The sequence below is a fragment of the Lissotriton vulgaris genome, chromosome 10 (genome assembly GCF_964263255.1).
Source record: "Lissotriton vulgaris chromosome 10, aLisVul1.2, whole genome shotgun sequence".
Lineage (NCBI taxonomy): Eukaryota > Metazoa > Chordata > Amphibia > Caudata > Salamandridae > Lissotriton > Lissotriton vulgaris.
In genome coordinates this window covers 1044909743-1044925370 of record NC_141698.1, presented here as the reverse complement: position 1 = coordinate 1044925370, position 15628 = coordinate 1044909743, and the positions used below count along the sequence as shown (strand labels likewise).

Genomic DNA, 15628 nt, shown 5'->3' with positions numbered 1-15628 from the left:
TTGTTACTGTTGTGTGCGTGTGCAAATGCTTTACACATTGCCTCCGGGATAAGCCTGACTGCTCGTTGGAGTGTAACTCCCTTGCCCTAACTAGAGTGGCGGTCTCTGCCTAGCTTTGGCGCAAGCCTCAGTCAACCAGAGATCCCCAATTCTAGCATTGTTGGTGAGCAGTATTGAAACTTACCCTTTACGGTGCTAGGCACATTTCTATTCACCTGTACTGGATATGGCCTTTGGTCTCACCTACATAGATTCTAATTTTACTTTTACAATCATAGAATGTGTTTAAGGAATACATTCAGCTTTTCGTCCTTCTGAGGTTGATATAGCAAGTAGCATTACATTGGTGAATCGTAAAACCTTATATCTACAAGGCTCATGAATGGCAAAATTGTGTTTAGTGCTATAAAATAAAGGTTTGTTATTCATACAGGACCAGAACTTACACATCTCTTACTATTAGGTGTATGACATAGTGACCCTTTGATAATTATGCCTGAAATGCATAATTTATTGACAGATGAAACAGCACAACAACTAGAGGCCTTATGTAGGGATGGAGCTACAGTGCAAGATTTTTAGTGATATCGCTGCTGAGGAATGCAATTTCCTACTAAAGGAAGTACACAATTTGGGTTAGCATGTCGATTGATTGCCTTTTTGTATTTATTTCAAATTAGGCCAAACATATTAACAATTGCAAAAAGGAAATACATGTATGCTGCCCTCCCTGCAAACAACTCTAACTATCATTTTAATTGCATCAATATTTTAAAGGAACTTGTCATTACTCCAAACAAACATATTGTTTCTCTACACCTTCGCACAGTTCGGAGATGGGAATGGGAAGAGATGTATAATAAAGGATAGAGTTGTAGAGAAGTAGAGAGATGGAAAAGAAAGGAGACAGGCAATGGAAGGAGTAAATAGGTAAAGCAACTAATCCAATTGAAGGTTCATTCAATAAGTTGTTCTCAGTATTTTGCTCCCCTTGAATATCCGCAGTAGAGGCTTATCAAACTGGAACAATTGTTCTTGCATTACCTGAAATCACTAAATTTCACGAGTCTTCATCCTAATTCAGTGAGAGTTCTTTCCATTCTTGCCATCCTCTGGAAAGGTCTGCACAGTCTTTAAGGTCTTACACTGCCAGATTTATTTATTTGAATTTTATATAGCGCTGGCTAGACCTGTAGCTATCAGAGTGCTTTACATAAGGAAACCGCGTGTGACAAGTTACAAAAATATTCACAATTAATTACAGAATGATTACATATTCAATACAGGAGTTATTAGCAAACACAAAAATCAAGATCCGAAAAGGCCAGAGAGAGCAGGGAGTCCACATGAAGGAGACTGCAGCAGAGAATGACTTAGAGCATTTTAGACTGCAAGATAACTTTGAGCCTTTCCCTCCCCCCACAGTCTCATCAAAAGAGTCAGAGTGTCTGAGGCTGGACTGGCATGTTCCTAAGGCCCCTGCAATGGCCCGCACACCACAAGTCATACTGGATTTCTCAGGTGGAACAAAGACTCTGAATTATAAAGATCAAGGATCACCTCATCCCGTAGTGTTCTTTCCTGCTCTCCACTGCTGTAGCCAGGGCCAACCCCTGCTTCTTCGAGCTTGCCGTCGCCTCTACACCTCTCGATTCCACCGCCGGCGTCGGGGATGGCACTTCGACACCTAGAATAACCGCTGACTCTTCTAATACTGTTCAGTGATAGTTCTTGTTGTCCAGTGTAAAAGCAAAACCAAAGGGATAAATACAGCGATATTTCACCTTGCGGACTCTTAGTGCTGTAGTGACAGGTCGGAACTGCTGGTGCCGAGCAAGTGTGGCTTGGGCTACATCTTGGTATAGCGAACACGTTGCATTCTGGAATGACACTTTGTCGAGGACCCGCGCCTTCTGGAGGACCAACTTCTTGATTTTAACAGAGCTGAATTTTGCCAGCACTTCTCTGGGTTTTCTGGAATCTCATGGAGCACGTGGCCCCACCCTGTGAACCCGCTCCAGACGAACCTACGGCTCTAACCCTTGGTGATGACATCGCTTGGATGTACATGTACAACTCCTTTTTAAGCCCATTACTATTTTCTTTCTCATCTGTCTCATGTCTTAGACCGCACAACACACAACAGAGCAGACCAGGTCTAGGGATGGTGTATAACTATGCTAGTAACTGTAAGACAGTTGGATGTACGTGTGCGAAAGCTGTTGAGAAACTTGCGCTAGAACCAGACCCATCAGCCCAACCTTTTCGCTGGAGTTTACGTCATGTGGGGGTTTTCTGGTCATTCAACACCACGACCGGACCATACAGTGTCGGTGCGGGAATGAATGTCAGTACTCTAGCCATGTAGCTCATCGTGAAATGGTCGTTGACAAAGTGCAGTGCTCAAGTGGTAGTGATGGATAAAATTGACTACACAGACTCAGCACAAAGGTTTGAAAGGAAGTCGATGTGTCAAAGTTAAAAACACGCCCAGTAGTAAGACTACCCTATGGCGCTGTGCAGGACGGTCGACATGTTTCAGCCTATTGGGGGGTTACCCCGGCTTTCTTCAGGACCTTAGACAGTTGGGGAGCGAGTAGACAGGTCGTGAAATATTCCCCTTGACCCTCCACACACATTTTTTGTTTTATTAGTATCATACCTTAGACCCTCAACATACCATTACTTCTACCCTATATCCAAATTCTTTCTACTTTACCTTCACTCTACTGTCTGTGTTGATAGGTTTTTAAAAGTGATACCAAGTATCTCCTTGTTTCAAGATTCCTCCCTCTACTGGCACCTTGAGGGGACGGTTGAAGGTCTTCTCTTTGTACAGAGAGATCTGGAGCTGCATAGATTAAGAACTGAATTCATCACATGGTCAAACAAGCACTGGCGTTGCCAATAGGTCTCGCAGTAGGAAAGTTGGAGCTATTACAATTGCAAATAACAATGCCTTTTATTTTGCATGTTAAAAACATAAAGGGCTTTGTCATTTAAAAAACCAATATCTCCAACTTTCCTACTGCGAGACCTATTGTGCACTGCACAGTGTGTGTGAAAGTGGCACTGCGTGGCTGAGTGGCGTTGCGTGGCTGAGTGGCGTTGCGTGGCTGAGTGGCGTTGCGTGGCTGAGTGGCGTTGCGTAGTTGCGTGGCGTTGCGTAGTTGAGTGGCGTTGCGTAGTTGAGTGGCGTCGCGTAGTTGAGTGGCGTTGCGTGGTTGAGTGGCGTTGCGTGGTTGAGTGGCGTTGCGTGGTTGAGTGGCGTTGCGTGGTTGAGTGGTGTTGCGTGGTTGAGTGGTGTTGCGTGGTTGAGTGGCGTTGCATGTGTGCGTAGTTGAGTGGCGTTGCGTAGTTGAGTGGCGTTGCGTAGTTGAGTGGCGTTGCGTAGTTGAGTGGCGTTGCGTAGTTGAGTGGCGTTGCGTAGTTGAGTGGCGTTGCGTGGTTGAGTGGCGTTGCGTAGTTGAGTGGCGTTGCGTAGTTGAGTGGCGTTGCGTGGTTGAGTGGCGTTGCGTAGATGAGTGGCGTTGCGTAGATGAGTGGCGTTGCGTAGATGAGTGGCGTTGCGTAGTTGAGTGGCGTTGCGTAGTTGAGTGGCGTTGCGTAGTTGAGTGGCGTTGCGTAGTTGAGTGGCGTTGCGTAGTTGAGTGGCGTTGCATGTGTGAGTGGCGTTGCGTAGATGAGTGGCGTTGCGTAGTTGAGTGGCGTTGCGTAGTTGAGTGGCGTTGCGTAGTTGAGTGGCGTTGCGTAGTTGCGTGGCGTTGCGTAGTTGCGTGGCGTTGCGTAGTTGCGTGGCGTTGCGTAGTTGCGTGGCGTTGCGTAGTTGCGTGGCGTTGCGTGGCGTTGCGTAGTTGCGTGGCGTTGCGTAGTTGCGTGGCGTTGCGTAGTTGCGTGGCGTTGCGTGGCGTTGCGTGGCGTTGCGTAGTTGAGTGGCGTTGCGTAGTTGCGTGGCGTTGCGTAGTTGCGTGGCGTTGCGTAGTTCAGTGGCGTTGCGTAGTTGAGTGGCGTTGCGTAGTTGAGTGGCGTTGCGTAGTTGTGGCGTTGCGTGGCGTTGCGTAGTTGAGTGGCGTTGCGTAGTTGAGTGGCGTTGCGTAGTTGAGTGGCGTTGCGTAGTTGAGTGGCGTTGCGTAGTTGAGTGGCGTTGCGTAGTTGAGTGGCGTTGCGTCGTTGCGTGGCGTTGCGTAGTTGCGTGTAGTTGCGTGGCGTTGCGTAGTTGCGTGGCGTTGCATAGTTGAGTGGCGTTGCATAGTTGAGTGGCGTTGCGTAGTTGAGTGGCGTTGCGTAGTTGAGTGGCGTTGCGTAGTTGAGTGGCGTTGCGTGGCGTTGCGTCGTTGCGTGGCGTTGCGTAGTTGCGTGGCGTTGCGTAGTTGAGTGGCGTTGCGTAGTTGAGTGGCGTTGCGTGGTTGAGTGGCGTTGCGTGGTTGAGTGGCGTTGCGTGGTTGAGTGGCGTTGCATGTGTGAGTGGCGTTGCGTAGTTGCGTGGCGTTGCGTAGTTGCGTGTAGTTGCGTGGCGTTGCGTAGTTGCGTGTAGTTGCGTGGCGTTGCGTAGTTGAGTGGCGTTGCGTAGTTGCGTGGCGTTGCATAGTTGCGTGGCGTTGCGTAGTTGAGTGGCGTTGCGTAGTTGAGTGGCGTTGCGTAGTTGAGTGGCGTTGCGTAGTTGTGGCGTTGCGTGGCGTTGCGTAGTTGAGTGGCGTTGCGTAGTTGAGTGGCGTTGCGTAGTTGAGTGGCGTTGCGTAGTTGAGTGGCGTTGCGTCGTTGCGTGGCGTTGCGTCATTGCGTGGCGTTGCGTCGTTGCGTGGCGTTGCGTAGTTGCGTGTAGTTGCGTGGCGTTGCGTAGTTGCGTGGCGTTGTTGAGTGGCGTTGCGTAGTTGAGTGGCGTTGCGTAGTTGAGTGGCGTTGCGTAGTTGAGTGGCGTTGCGTGGCATTGCGTTGTTGCGTGGCATTGCGTAGTTGCGTGGCGTTGCGTAGTTGCGTGGCGTTGCGTAGTTGCGTGGCGTTGCGTAGTTGCGTGGCGTTGCGTAGTTGCGTGGCGTTGCGTAGTTGCGTGGCGTTGCGTAGTTGAGTGGCGTTGCGTAGTTGAGTGGCGTTGCGTAGTTGAGTGGCGTTGCGTGGTTGAGTGGCGTTGCGTGGTTGAGTGGCGTTGCGTGGTTGAGTGGCGTTGCGTGGTTGAGTGGCGTTGCGTGGTTGAGTGGCGTTGCGTAGTTGAGTGGCGTTGCGTAGTTGAGTGGCGTTGCGTAATTGAGTGGCGTGCGTAGTTGAGTGACGTTGCGTAGTTGAGTGACGTTGCGTAGTTGAGTGGCGTTGCGTAGTTGAGTGGCGTTGCGTAGTTGCGTGGCGTTGCGTAGTTGCGTGGCGTTGCGTAGTTGCGTGGCGTAGTTGAGTGGAGTTGCGTGGTTGAGTGGCGTTGCGTGGTTGAGTGGCGTTGCGTGGTTGAGTGGCGTTGCGTGGTTGAGTGGCGTTGCGTGGTTGCGTGGCGTTGCATGTGTCAGAGGCTAAATGTAGCACAGGGAGACCTCCAGCGGTAAGACAATCAAAAACAACTTTGAAAACATTTCACAGTATGAAGAGATCAAACTCATGAACGAGCGTGATAGACCTCAGCTAAAAATCATGATAAATAACACACATTAGAAGTGAAACTGCAAGTACAGAAGGACCAGCTTTGCTTGTTTAAAACTCCCACTTCAGGCAGATGAGTGTAATGTGTAAAGCGTCTTGTGCACATGAGCAGATCGGAGTCTGGAAGCAAATACAAAGAAGAGGAATGACTGAGGCGCATTGGTGTGAAGCACATCAAAGGGCTTCTCCTCCCCTAATTAGGTGAGGAGAAGCCGTTCCGGTCAACTGAAAGTACGGCCGGCCTGCGGCCGGCCATGAATAATTAGGGGAGGAGAAGCCCTTTGATGTGCTGGGTTGGCTGGCCCTGAATGCGCGTGCATGTTATCACGTGGTTCACGTGAACAGCATGAAAACCGCGGGGCTGAAAGCCCTTTGGTTTGAAGCTGTTTTCGCCACATGAATTCTCGCTCCGCTGGATGCGCTTGCGCACATCGATAGGTCGCGAGACCTAAAAATGAGGTCACCTTCTTCAGCATGGATGCCAAATATGTTGATGCTTGCTGCTTTGGCCTGGTTGTCCAGCACTCCACCTCCAGATCTTGCTGGTACATATTGTGTGGTGCACACTGTTCCCAAGAAGTGCACTCTCCCATACAACAATTTATTTTTTTACTGTATATGTGTAATCCTAGTAGAGATATCAGCCTTCCTGTGCAGTGCCCACAACACCCTTAGCCACTTGTTAGTGTAGCCATTGCTTCAGCTTTCCTCTTATCATCCACCTCCCTGAGCATCTGGATCTGTAAGAGGATTTCTATTTGAGAATGTGATGTGTGTACTTCTGCTCCCTTTGATCTGTTTTTCAGACATTTTTTCCATTATAAGCCTCATCATGTGAGGTCGAATAGGTCACTCCACTGCATGTTCCAGCATTTAGCACACAAATATCTGATATACTCATTCTTGACCCTGGTTTTCTTCAGAAAATGGTTGAAAGAGCCTTGATTAAGAGATGCACAGCAGAGACTTTTCTGCTGAGTCCAACGGTAAAAACGAGGCTTCAGATATCGCAGACCAGGCCTGCAATTCTTTGTATAGCGTAGGAGTACATTATAAATGCAGTTTAAACCACATGGCATAAATGTTGTAGTGTAATAGACATAAAACAATGCGTACTCTTACAGCTGCTAGTCTCGTCTCTCTCCAAAGGTTGTTTACAGTTTGCATCTGCTGCAGCTGCCATGGACCAGGCTCAAGGGCTGAGTCAACTCCATTGTTCCTCTGTATACTTTGCACAAGAGGAGTTGATCTCTGTGATATTTCGCACTGTTACGAATCTTACGCATTGTTGTTGCTGGCACTATTGTGAAGTCTTGTCTGTTTCTTTCTCTTGTGGGAACATGTGGTGCTCGTCCTAGTCCCCTCCCATCTCAGATATTGAAGCAGATTTAGTCTCAGTAGAACATGATCTCTTGGTTGTTCACCAAGCTTGGACCTGAAATATACTGTTTAGCAGCACCAGAGTGGGTATGATCTGTTGGGGATATTCTGACAGTGGCCAAAAAGCTAGCAAATGCCCCCGATGCAGCCCATAGCTTGCAGACTGCACAGCGCCGCCACAAGGAATATCTGACGGAATTGGCCAGACAACAACTGACAAGCACACAACATAAAATGTATGACGTTGGGGACAAGGCAGGTAAACTGCTGGCATGGCTGGACAAACGGGATAGGATAGCGCAGCTTGCAATGGAGGGAGGGCAACCCACTACGGAACCAAACACAATAGTAAGCATGTTAGCACGACACTTCCTGAAAATATACTCCTCAGACTCGACGATCTCGGAGGAGGAAGCACTGTCATACATAAAAGACCTCAAAATGCCCAAATTAACCCCTGAAGAAGCGCAATTATTAGAAGGTGACCTCACGACGGAGGAGGTGGCAATAGCTATTAAGGCATTACAACCGGGCAAGGCGGTAGGGCCCAATGACATACCGGTCGAATTATATAAAAAAATGACTGACTCACTTGCGCCACACCTGCTAAATATGTTTGCTGAAAGTCTGGAGACAGGAGAACTCCCACCGGACCAGCGCACGGCCACCATAGTAGCCATTTTAAAGCCTGGGAAACCGGCGGATCAATGCACATCATATCGGCATATTTCTCTCATGAATGCTGAGGCCAAAATCCTCGCCAAATTATTAGCGCTTCGATTTACGCCACACGTGTCTAAGCTCATACATCGGGACCAATCGGGCTTTATGCCTGGCAGAAACACAGCACTAAATTTAAGAAGACTACATGGGGTGATGGCACGTGCAGTCTATCTGCAGGAGCCGGCCGTGATACTCTCAGATGCACATATGGCGTTCGACATGGTCCATTGGCCCTTTCTCTTTGCGGTGCTGTGCCATTTGGGATTCGGTCCTTAGTTTTGTGCCTGGGTCCGACTACTTTACACTAAACCCATGGCGCAGGTCACAGCTAATGGCCATATATCGGCAGACTTTACCTTGGCCAGGGGCACGCGCCAAGGAAGCCTGCTGTCGCCACTATTGTTTGCCCTGGTTTTGGATCCTCTGGCGGAGTGGATACGATGGGAACCGACTATCAGGGGCCTCAAATGGGCAGATAATTGAGAGGATAAAACCTCTCTCTACGCCGACGATATCCTGCTATATTTCACTTCCACTAGGCGTTCTATAATCACCCTTTTGGATGTCTGCACAGCTTATGGGCGGGCATCCGGCTATTCTATTAACTGGTCTAAATCCACAATGTGCGTACTCCACGGTCCGACACTGTGCCTGCCGGACGGCTGTCCGTTGCAGACAGCAGAAAGCACGTTTAAATACTTAGGGGTTTATATCACAGCCAATTCTGACGAATTCTACAAGCTGAATTTGCAGCCGCAGCTCAAACGTCTCAAGCAAGACATATGACACTGGGAGTCACTACCGCTGACCCTGCTGGGAACGGCACGCTTTTTAAGATGATGGCTCTGCCTCGTTTTCTATATATTTAAGAAAACACGCTCTATCCAGTGCAAGCCTCCTATTTTAAAACAATGCAGCTCAGGTCTCTGTTCTACTGTGGGGCCATAAGCCCGCGCGTAAAGCACAGACCAAGCTGGTACGCAGCTGGTACGATGGTGGTATAGAGCTTCCAGACATATACCTTTATTACTGGGCAGCACATTTAAAAGTAATTAATCAATTCATACATTTTCCGCAATCGGAACCGGCGCTAAAGGAGGACAGAGAGCAATTAGGATTGTCTGGTATGCTGGCTCCCCTTTACAATAAAAAATTATCTCTAACAAAGTTTGGACCACTACGACACACACTTACACTATGGCATGCGGCGCAAGCAAAGTTGGGGTGGCAGGGGGTATTGACTCAGCTTACTCCACTGTGGAACACAAAGCGGCTAGGGAAACTTAGAGGCACCAAGGGTTTCGATAGCTGGGATGATATAGGAATATCGACGATTGGGGATATGTGGCAGAAAGGAGAAGTACTTTCCTTTGACACACTAAGACAGCAATACGACTTAGCCCCCTCTGAACAGTGCAGATACGTACAGATACGACACACATTAACAACAGCACTAACACCTGACACGGAGGCGTCCTCTCTGGAGGACAGGTTAAATAACTGACTTCATGCCAAAGAGGGCGACCTTCCTAATTTACCGTAAATTGGTGAATAATTTGCCTGATACAACGGGAACCCTACGGGAGAAATGGTCTCATGATTGTGGGGAGATTGATGAATCAGAAGGGCAGGAGGCACTAGCATCCCCGAAGGAGGTGGGCATTCCCTCGAGTCTCCGTTTGGTACAATTGCGCATATTACACCGCTCCTACTACACTAGAAGCACTTTACATAAGATAGGAAGGATAGATCATCCCTACTGACTGAGGGGACGTGGTGAAGAGGGGACCTTATATCACACCATATGGGATTGCCCCAGAATAGCTGAATACTGGACACAGGTATTAAGAACCATGTCTCAATCAGAGGGAGTCTCACTGCTACCGGAACTCAGGCATTGCCTTCTAAATATCTTACACATTCAGGACAGAGCTGGGCGACACTGGGTATAATGATGGCTAAGAGAAATATAGCGCAGAGATGGGGTGGAGCAGATAAACCTACCTTAGCGGCATGGAGGGGAGATATGGATGCGGCCATGATAACGGAAAGGGCGGTGTTCAGCAGCAGGGGCTGCCCCAAAAAATGGAATAAAATTTGGGGGGCGTGGAATGCCTACAGAGGTAATATCTGTGAACCACCATTAGATAATGAGGATGCACGTTCAGACTCTGAATAGGCCCACGGACACACGACTAGCTGAGAAATTTCTGATCTCAACTGTTGGAATACTGTATATTTGTGACTGTATAATACTTGAAAATGTTTCTGGTGGAAGGATACTGTGCAAAGTTTATTGTGTATGCTTAAAACGGTTACGCAGTAATATTCAAAAAACGAATACAAATATTTTAAAAATACATTTAAAAAAGCTAGCAAATGATTGAAAGACCTGCTGCCAGGTTGACCAAATGTGAACTATTTTAATGAACAGTGAATGACAGACCTCATTGCCTCTTCAGGCACACATCAATGGCACTGCTGGAAGCATCCTGGAAATGCTGCCTGCCAGACTGGTGTTTGGCACAATAAGACCAGGATTAACTCTCCGTAGGAAGTATGGGTATAGAACACACGTTTTAAAGAAACATTTAAGGTAGCAAAATTCAGATGTAAGTATGGTGTTGGTGGATGCCCCACAAACATTATAACCATAACATATCACTCAGAAACCAGACTTACGCCACTAAAGCAGGAACATAAAATCTCCCCCTGTGAGTGGTCATAAGAGAGTGAATGGCGGTCACTAGTAATGCTTAGTGGAAGACCAAACTGAACACCAGCACATTTTCCAAAATGATAGGCAATCATGTTGAAAGAATTTTCAACAATTGTCATTCCCTGGCTTTAATTTTTACCTTTAAGAGTAACATTAATTCCATGCAAGTGGATGTAAAATCAAGAAATCACATAGTTTGGCATTCCAAATACTGTATTGTATCATGGAGACTTCATTATATTCATGAAAGAGATGCTTTCGAGGGTAGGAGCTAAACTAATAACTACAGGAGTTATATTAAATAATATTGAAAAGTGCATGTATATGTACAGTCAACTATCCTGCAACAATAAATAAGTAAATAAATAAATAAACACAGCAAGTAAATTATGTAAACATTGTTAGCAGACACACCTAGAAAACTGAATACATTCAGCAATCTCACCTCTTGATGGTTCTTGAGAAGCAAAACATATCTGTACATTGATCCCACTGACCAGCCTGTAGAATGAAGAGAAATCTTTAAAGAAACAAGAAATAAGGCAAAATCAAGAACAGAAAATACTAGATTCATGAAGGTACCTAGAAAGACAGAACTGTTGAGGCATCAAACCTATATGTGCTGTGGATTATGACTAAATCATCCAAACTTCGCAGAAGCATTAAAACAGCATATCACTACAGAGGAGCACTGAGTGCCTTGTATATCGGTTTGCAAATGTCTAGCAAAATATGTGCAAATTCAGAATGTAAAGAGAAGCTTTCAGGTAGGGCTCGAGTCGGGGGTCCACGCGGGTGGACAGCGTCCTCCCACTTCTTTCACAGGGTGGATGCCGTCCACCCTGCCAAGAAGTTGGGCCCCACTAAAAAAGATGCTGAATTCGTCCTGGTGTAATTTCCAAACACCGGGACACTTTCAGCAGCGCCTGCGCGTTGTTGTCTGCTTTCAATCACAACAACGTGCAGGTGGGGACGGGGCTCTCTTATTTCTGATTCCTGCTGGGATACTCGGCCATAACAAAGGCCGAGTCTCAAGGGTCTTCAAGCCTCCTTTTGTTGGAGTTTCCTGGCTGACAGCAGTAAGGCGCCTCACACCTGATGCAAATGCAGCAGAGGGGAAACAAAGGCTCACACCTTGTTAGCACTTCACACATACTTAAGAAAGGCAGCTTTTCACTTCGTTCAGGCTCTGTTTAGGAGATTTGCATGCACTGTTAGACCGTCATATGTGTTGGTCTTTCCCAGTATTTGCACAAAATAAATTGTATTTATATACACTTCTTACCCTTGAGGAGGCCTTGTAATAATTTAAATATCACTATTTCTTTAAAAGCACTATGGCTAGAAAAAGCTTAATGCTGACAAAAGGTAACATTGTTTTATATGTAGCGTACAAAAGTTTGAATCTTCTGCCTAAATCAGGAGGGTTTGCAAGTATACTCGAAAAGTTCTCAAATGTACTCATGAAACACCTGCTAAACATATATGTGAGGGCTTAAGATCTGATATTACTTCTTGTGATGCCAGTTCCTGTAATGTCACGCACCGTGATGTCACATGCCATGCGCTGCGATGCCCCTTGCATACTGATTAACTAGGTTAGTCCCCCCACTTCTTTTTTAGGTCTCGGCTGGCGCAGGCACATGCGCAATCTCACTGGCGAGATTTAATGATAGAGAGAATATCACTAGCGAGGTTAAGCCCCGCCCCTCTACTCCATTGGCTGGCCTCCTAAAAGGTGGCGAGCCAGTGGAGAAGAGGTCCTAGTGACGTTCTTCTTTCTCTTTAAGCCCCGTCCTTTTCAGATTGGGTTCCTTGACTTACTGCTGAAGAAAAAGGTTTCTTATCTTCTTTAAGGGTCCAGATATCCCCATAAAGAAGATAAAGAACCTTTTATGCCAGCAGAAAGTCCGGTTGCCCAGTCTGAAAAGGACGGGGCTTACAGACAAAGGCTGTGTCATGGCGAGCGCTTGTTCCTTCAGCTGCACCCTCGGGCCAAGCAGCCCGTGTGCTTTCGCAAGTCAGAACATTTCTGCTGCGTTAGAAAATTTCTACCCTAGTTTACAGAATTTAGAGTACTTTTAATTTTTGCCAAACTATTTCAGAAACGGGGTTAGTAATATAATAAACATTACTCTTGCAGAAGTTACACGCTCCCAACCAAAGTCTTGGAGGGATGGATTAGGAATAATTATATGACGTTCTATATTCTATCTGCACCTCTCTGCTGGCCGCAGGGCTCAACTGAATCTGCGGCTGAAGTAAACAGATAGCATTGTGAGGAGTTGCACCCAAGAAACTAAAGGTAAGAGCGTAGGTGTCATGAACCTGGACTATGTGCATGACAGCAAGGCGAAGTGTATGTGCCAGTATTGACCTTTGGGACAGAGAGAGATATATTTTGACAGTTTACAGTAGAGTTGACTGTGGGCGTGGGCGATACACTCAAAGTGATATGGACGTTTTTTATTTCACAAATCATATGTTGGTCTTACTAACGCATTTAATGCAAACTAAACTACGCTTCCCAGAATGCACTGGTAACCGAATCTTCTCGTTGTTACTTTGCTCAGGAGGATTCCTGTTCTGCACGTGTGATAACACAGGGAGGTGCATTCACAAAAATCTGTCCCAGAACAAGAATATCTCCATGAACAAATTTACATTGTAAAGAATGAGACTCGGGAGGTATAAAGCGTATTGTTTTAATCAAGGATTGCAATAAAAAGTATAAAACCCCACACAATGTAAGTATCGCAAAATGTCAAAAGAAACTTCTAAAATGATAGTATTCTAAAACCATGACATACAAGAGACCGGCATCTATGCGGGTAGACTCACGGCGTACACTTTGGAATATGAGCATAATCTTGAAATCACATAGTTAATAATTAGTGGATCTGATCTAAAAATGTCTTTAAAAAAGTATGTAATTTCTTAAATTCAGTTTCAACACGCGAGGTAAATTAACATCCACTGATACGCTGAAGGGGGTACATTACAAACCATGAGGATCCTCAAGACTACAACTACATTCCCCAGAGCTCCCCTTTCCCATGTCCATGCGCCAGTAGCTTATCAAATCCAGGTCTGTATTTTGCAGTCTAGATCTTGGAATCCTGATTTTACAATGGGACAAATATCACTACACATCTCAAAATACACCAGAGAGTTCAGAACTCTGGGTCTGTAGAGCGTGGGTGAACACCTGCCAATAGGGAGATATGTGATAAATTGGTCAGTCAACGGTTGGGTGTGTAAGTGATAGATGAATGTCCATATGTGGCAACAGCAGAAGTACATTAATATAGCATTTTGCTACCATTGACTTGGCTGTGGAGCACACCAAAGTAGATACAAGCTTGAACTTGCATGACTGGTCACTTTTTCTGGCGTAATGCAAGTTGTGACTAGTGCGGCAAGTAGCCTTCTCCTGAGGCCGGAATTTTTCTGGGATTCTGGGCAAATCACGCAACCTCCCCTTGCCTAACAAAAATTAATGTGTCCTCATAAACGCAACTGGAGTTTGTGTAAAGCGCTCTGATACTCGATACCTTCGGATCAAATTTGCGCTATATAAACTCTGTAATAAAATAAGCAGCACTGACAAAATAGTATTTTCTCTTGAAATTTCCATAGGAATCTTTTGAGGTGAGAACAGACATTAGGGGCATTAGGCACAGAGCATGGCCAGTGTCACACCTTGTTTTCTGCAAGCACTGTGGTTAGGGCTACTGAGCGCAGGAAGAGGTTGAAGGACACGGCACATGCTGCATAGTTGGCTGGAGGCGCAGCTGGGTTGTGACCCGTTCAGCTGCCTCGAGGAGCAGGCCTTCCCAGCAAACAAAGAGGCTGGAGCGAGGCACAGCATCCCGTGCGCAGTGTGACCTGTGATACAGCCACCTTGGCTAGCCGCGGCCTGCAGGCAGAGCTGGGCATGGAGGCCGGGCGGCGTGGGCACTCGGGGCACGGCAGGCCCTCGAGAACATGACAGCCCACATGCCTGTGTGTGTGTTGGGCTCTGAGTGTGTGTGTGTGTGTGTGTGTGTGTGTGTGTGTGTGGCTCTGTGTGAATGTTTGTGTGTGGCTCTGTGTGTGTGGCTCTGTGTGTGTGTGTGTGTGTCTGGGTGTGTGTCTGTGTGGGGGGGCTCTGCGTGTGTGTGTGTGTGGGGGGGGGGGCTGTGTGTGTGTGGGGCTCTGTGTGTGTGGGTCTGTGTGTGTGGGGGGCTCTGTGTGTGGGGGGTTCTGTGTGTGGGGGGCTCTGTGGGGCTCTGTGTGTGGGCCTGTGTGTTTGTGTGTGGGTCTGTGTGTTTGTGTGTGGGTCTGTGTTTAGTGTGTGGCTGTGTGTGTGGCTCTGTGTGTGTGGGGCTCTGTGTGTGGGGCATTTGCGAAAGATTGAGCTATTGGCATTGTAAATAACAATGCCATTTATTTATCTGTTTTCAAAACCAACACATAAATAAAAATGTTGTCATTTACAATGCCAATAGCTCTAACTTTGGCAAAGGCGATACCGCTGCATCGTAATGACTTGTGCCCTGCTTTCAGGGAAGAACAAGGTGAATGTTCAAGATAATGCAGTGGGAACAAACATGAATCCCCCAGAAGTGTGTTAAAATGCAGAATTTGCAGACTTAACTGAACTGTCGAAATTGCGTTTAGCTGAATAAAGGTGCTTAGCTCTGGCTAAGTAATTCAACCCATATTTTAAGTCAAAGGTGGCATTTGGAGCAGGCATAGTGCAATGTTCTTTGTCAGAAGAGACGGTCCTTACTCATTCACACAACAAAAAGGAAAACATGAATTTAATATTTTAGACACTCGACGCAAAGCCAGGACCCGTTATGATGTGTTACACGGAAGTCAGGACTGAACATGGCCTCAGCCTCCCACATTAACCCACCACCAGGCCTTTAAGTGGGATGAAAAAACTGGGAGGGGTCTCTCAAAGGGGCGTGGCCAATGTAATTAGGGGCGTGACATAAAACACGTAGCTAAAAATCTGTGCTTAGCATGGTGTGCCGCCAGACTTGTACTTTGCTGCTTCTGTCATTGCATCCAGATATATGATACAAGTAACAATATCTACAAGAAGTCAGGAACAGTGGTTTTATCAACCGTTGTTAGTTGCATAGGATAAATAAGAAGCAACTATGGCTTGTATATAATATTGACAAAGGTGCC

The 15628-nt window shown here is 46.7% G+C and overlaps 1 protein-coding gene across 5 annotated transcripts in view; it reads right to left on the bottom strand.

Annotated features, from left to right (window-relative positions):
- TCAIM (T cell activation inhibitor, mitochondrial) overlaps nt 1-15628 on the bottom strand; it is a 495335-nt gene that overhangs the window by 447038 nt on the left and 32669 nt on the right. For 3 of the 5 annotated variants that reach the window (XM_086942093.1, XM_086942094.1, XM_086942095.1), the window contains one exon: nt 10890-10945. In XM_086942093.1, the coding sequence (XP_086798219.1) occupies nt 10890-10918 (29 nt within the window). In that variant the 5' untranslated portion in view covers nt 10919-10945. Of the gene's footprint in view, nt 1-10889; nt 10965-15628 lie in introns of all 5 variants that reach the window. The other 2 variants (XM_086942097.1, XM_086942096.1) reach the window with 1 other exon arrangement.